The 5,401-nt window shown below is 42.0% G+C and overlaps 1 protein-coding gene across 1 annotated transcript; it reads left to right on the top strand.

Moving 5' to 3' along the window:
• The first annotated feature begins 606 nt into the window (after positions 1 to 606).
• Positions 607 to 4,424, top strand: LOC138242672 (zinc finger protein 551-like). Its single transcript, XM_069198228.1, has one exon. The coding sequence runs from the start codon at positions 607 to 609 to the stop codon at positions 1,591 to 1,593; it is 987 nt and encodes a 328-aa protein (XP_069054329.1). The 3' UTR covers positions 1,594 to 4,424.
• Positions 4,425 to 5,401: the final 977 nt, after the last annotated feature.

Below are 5,401 nucleotides of genomic sequence, written 5' to 3'. Positions count from 1 at the left end.
GATGATTTTACAGAGAAGATTAATAATCTGGACACAAACAATATTACACAGGGTTTTAATGAACTGGGCTGTGTCTCTGTACAAGAGCACAGTGAAGAACTGGATATTTTAAATCTTACAGAGCAGGACATGGAGCCCAAGTTGATTGACCCTGCAGAACAGCAGGCTGATGTACTTGGTGAAGAGAACAGTATTGAGTCACAGCACACAGAGAAGAGTCAGGACAGGGAGGAGCAACACCTCCTACAGGGCTTGATAATAATTAGGCCTTGTTCTGTTCAAGTGGAGAGACTGTCATTGCAGAGTCTAAAACAATCATATGATCCCTTAGTATCTGATGACTTTACACACAGTTTTCATATTCTGGTTACTGAGAAAATTGTTGAAAGTTTTAATGAACTGGAGACTATGTCTGTTCTTGGGCAACAACTGAATGAACTGGAAGGTTTCAGTTTCAGAGAGCTGGAGAAGGAGCCCCAGATGATTCACACTGCTGAGCAGCACACTGAAGGTCACGGTGGAGAAAACAAATCTCACTTTCAGCACACAGAGCAAGACCATTCCATGGAGCATTTGCAGAATAAGAGACCCCAGCACGATCAGAGGATGAGGAAGAATCACTCAAGGCCTTGCTCAGATGGAGTGGACAAACTGCCATTATGGCACAGGGAGGAGCAGCGTTTCTGTCAGTCTAGCATTTCAAAACCCTACCAGCACCTTCACACAGGAGAGAGACCATTCAGCTGCAGTCAGTGTGGGAAGAGTTATAGACAATCAAGTAACTTAATAACCCACCAGCGCATTCACACAGGAGAGAGACCGTTCAGCTGCAGTCAGTGTGGGAAGAGTTTTAGTCATAAAACCCACTTACAATCACACCAGCGCATTCACACAGGAGAGAGACCGTTCAGCTGCAGTCAGTGTGGGAAGAGTTTTAGTCAGTCAAGTAACTTAAAAACCCACCAGCGCATTCACACAGGAGAGAGACCGTTCAGCTGCAGTCAGTGTGGGAAGAGTTTTAGTCAATCATTTGACTTAAAAACCCACCAGCACATTCACACAGGAGAGAGACCGTTCAGTTGCAGTCAGTGTGGGAAGAGTTTTAGTCGGAAAAGCCACTTACAATCACACAAGCACATTCACACAGGAGAGAGACCGTTCATCTGCGATCAGTGCGGGAAGAGTTTTAGTCGGTCATGTACCTTAATAACCCACCAGCGCATTCACACAGGAGAGAGACCGTTCAGCTGCAGTCAGTGTGGGAAGAGTTATAGTCAATTACGTGACTTAATAACCCACCAGCGCATTCACACAGGAGAGAGACCATTCAGCTGCAGTCACTGTGGGAAGAGTTTTAGTCAGAAAAGCCACTTACAATCACACCAGCGCATTCACACAGGAGAGAGACCTTTCAGCTGCAGTCAGTGTGGGAAGTGTTTTAGTCGATCTAGTAACTTAATAACCCACCAGCGCACTCACACAGGAGAGAGACCATTCAGCTGCAGTCAGTGTGAGAAGAGTTTTAGTCGATCAAGTACCTTAATAACCCACCAGTGCATTCACACAGGAGAGAGACCAGTCAGCTACAGTTAGTATGGGAAGAGTTTTATACAGTCAGGTGACTTAAAAACCCCAATTTATTCACCAGTTTTTTTATTTAATCATAGTCTTAGTCAAGTCAACTAAAATGCCCAAGTTCAAGTAGGTAGATGCGTCAGCATTTGACATACGAAGTAGGCTCCACAGCCGAAACGTTTATTTTCTTCTCTTTTCAGCATGGAACAAACCTTTACTTGTTCCCAAAATGTCTATTAGTCATGGTCACTTTGTAGTCACCCACTTTTGAGTTCGTCTGGTCTGTTAAATTTTGACTATACTCTTACTTACATTTCTTTACAGTTGACTAAAACAGAAACAGTTCTTGTCATGGAGTTTAATTTATGTGTATAATAAGTTTTTAGTTTTATTCGATTTTAATGAATTAGGTCTAAATTGAATTGAATTCCTTTATAGTCTTGGAATGTTACGTTTAGTCCTGTTTAATTTATAATTAAGGCTGTTGGATAGGCTTGTAATTGTGTAACAGCTTTTAACTTACCTTATTAAGCAAGAAATGTGTATAGAACAGATTTGGATCCTTAACTGTCACTCTTACGGAAAAAAAAAGTCACACATCTGATTAAACAAAATTCTACAAAATTCATAGTTTTTGTTGCACAATCTAAAGTTTATTTACCCCTAGAGAGGATATATATCAAATACAAGAAATATTCATTCAGTAAAGGGTACAGATGCGGCCATTCAAAATGCAAGGTACAAACCCATACCACGGGCACCTATGCATGCGGCACCGTGCCCTACTGATAGGTGATAGCTGTTTTTGAACACTCAACCTCAGGGTTATAATTCAGTCACTTAAGCAATCACACCACTGAGGCAGTCATGTGACAAGCACATCTCAACGGAAAGTCTTATACTACTGTTTGTGCAAAAGTACATGAATATAGTTATACCATTATTAATTTCTTTAGATACGCGATTCCATATTATATTCCCTATTAATCCAATTCTAAAAGTATGCTTCTTTTAACTCCGATATCGAGCGTATTCGCAGAAAAGCTTAAAACTATCACAGATTAAATGATTAAATCTTTCCACGACCGACCAACACACCACGAGTGCCCCTGTTGGTCATTTTGGCCAGCCAATCACGTACCGTGGTACGGCGCGGTGGCGCATGCGTAGATGCCCATGGTAAGGGTTTGTACCGTGCATTTTGAATGGCTGCATCTGTACGTTTCTCTCTTGTCGAGGTGTGAGAGGGTAGTGTGTAGAGCAGTTTCGAAGGCATCCTCTGTTGATCTGTTTTGTCGGTATGCAAATTGCAGTGGGTCCAAGGTGTCAGCCAATAAGATCTGGATTTTCTGTACGTGTCCTTGTCTCCAGAGTTGAAGGCGGTTGCTCTAGCTCTGAGTTTAGCTCGTACTTTGCCATTTACCCACAGTTTTTGATTCGGGTATGTGCAAACAGTAATCCTGGGGACAACATCTTTTATGCATTTCCTGATATAGCTAGTAGAATAGTCCACGCACAAAGTAATGTCATGAAAACTCTGCCGATTAGTGGTGGCAAAGCAGTGACTTAGAATAGAGTACTATTCCTCTGAGCAGCGCTGGTGTGGTCCTTGTCTCAGGCTTCTCCTGCCTGAGTTTCTGCCTATAGGCAGGGAGTAGCAGGATAGAGGGGTGATCAGATTTGCCGAATGGAAGTCGGGGAGGCTTTGTAGCCATCCCGGAAGGGAGTGTAAACATTGTCCAACGTATGTATTCCGTGCGTCGTGCTGATGTAGTTTTGGCATGATTTTCTTCAGGTTCGCACCACTGAAGCCCCCCACAGTGATGAATGCGACCTCAGGGTATGAGTTTTTATGTTGCTAAGGTGTTGGTGTAGTTCCTCCAGTGCTTTTGTGGTGTTTGCCTGCAGTGAAATATACACCGCTGTGTAAATTCCCTCGGTAGATAGAACGGGCAACATTTTATTGTCAGGTGTTCAAGGTGTGGAGAGCATGATGATGAAATAGTCTCCACAGCTGTACACCAGGAGTTTTTAACCATGATGCACACCCCTGCCCCTGATATTCCCTGAGTCCACTGTTCTGTCCTGATGGTGGACAGAAAAACTTCTCGGGAGGATAGCGATGTCTGGAATAGATGAATAAAGCCAGGTTTTGGTAAATGCTAGCATACTGCAGTTTTTAATGTCCCTCTGGAAAGCAAGCCTTGACCTCAGCTCGTCCAGCTTGTTGTCAAGTGACTGAACATTAGTGAGAAGTGGAGGGTGATTGCTGTGTTGTCTCACTCTAACCAAGACACCTGCCTGCTTACCTCTCTTCCTGTGCCATTGCCGCTTTCCTCCAGGAACAGGTACAGGTAAGACTCCATAGTCCAGGTAGTCCAGGCATGTTTTATGGATTATGGACAGAACTTCTGTAACTCTGCAACACCCAGTGCACCCCATACACCATTAAAAGGACAATGGCATTGCAAAATTGACATTCTTGAAAACATACCTTTTGTTTTCTGCATTCCTGTACTTCCTCATTTTCCTCAATCCTGTTTAACCAACAGCAGTTCTCTTTTTCTTTCACTTCCTCATGGGGATACAAATGCTAGTCATTTAACAGCTAAAACTGGAGTATAGCTGAAAAAAATAAGAAAACAACCCAATTATATTTTAGCCATGCTTTAGACCAAGCACATTTTGCTACTACATTAATCTGAAATATTTGCACGAAACTGACATGCTGTATACAGATGCAGCCATTCAAAATGCGCGGGCGATACCGCATTATTTTGTGGTACGCTGTACGCAGTCTACCGCAAGCTACCGGTAAATACCGCGAGTTACCGTAAATTCTCCTATAATACGACAAGCAAAATAATAGTATCCGGAATTTCCGCAAGGTGGAGCTAATAAAGCTCAACCTCTCATGTTTGAGCTGTGGCCATCAAAGTCTTTAACGAAGATATTACTAATAGTATTAATAATGAATGACCTTGGACAAGCTGTAAGTGTAAACTCAAAGTATTGCCCTGGTCAACATTCTTTTTTTCATTGACCATCTTTGTAAAAGTAACACAACAGCATTTCACAATCACGCATTTGTTTCCAATCATGCAAAGTACAGTAATTTTTGAGAATCGATTCACCATGCCTTTCACATGCTCATAAAAGAGATTGATTTAGGAACATAAACATATTACCGTATGAAAACTGTACTGTATACAGTATGTATATGTATATTTAATGTCTTAACTGTGCCCGTTTAAGTATTGAATATTCATATCTAATTTTACCACTGAAGGGAAATCTTAGTAGCTGAGCATTAAAAAAATAGGAGCATACTGCAACGCGTGTGAAGGCCATAAACGATATTAATTTTGGAACATAAACATACAGTATATGGCTGGTCTCGGTACTTTAAAGAAAACATACACGAAACATGGTTTCATTATGACCAGAATCGGTCTTGAGATATTTTTAACTTGATTTACAGTATTTGAGAGGTATGTCTTAACACCGATACTACAGTACGTAAATACTGCTCACGTATATGTTTCTAGGTTTATTCCATGCTGAAAAAAAGAAGAAAGAGAACACAACGTTTCGGCTGTGGAGCCTTCTTCAGGTGTGAGAGAGGCAGGGCAGTAGGCAAAGGTAAAGTAGCGGGAGAACAAAGGTTGAGAGGGAGGAGGAGTGAGAGGCGGGAGCAGGGGACGGAAAGAGAGGCCAATCAAAAGGTGTGAAGTCAGAATGGGTGCAGAGAGGTGTGAAATGAAACTTCCAATGAATGGAGAAAATTTAAAAGAACAGTAATCTGTCGTTAAGGGAAGGGAGAATG

Source organism: Lepisosteus oculatus, chromosome 14 (assembly GCF_040954835.1).
Source record: "Lepisosteus oculatus isolate fLepOcu1 chromosome 14, fLepOcu1.hap2, whole genome shotgun sequence".
Taxonomy (NCBI): domain Eukaryota; kingdom Metazoa; phylum Chordata; class Actinopteri; order Semionotiformes; family Lepisosteidae; genus Lepisosteus; species Lepisosteus oculatus.
Note: the sequence above shows the minus strand (reverse complement) of the source record. Positions and strands in the feature narration are given on the sequence as shown.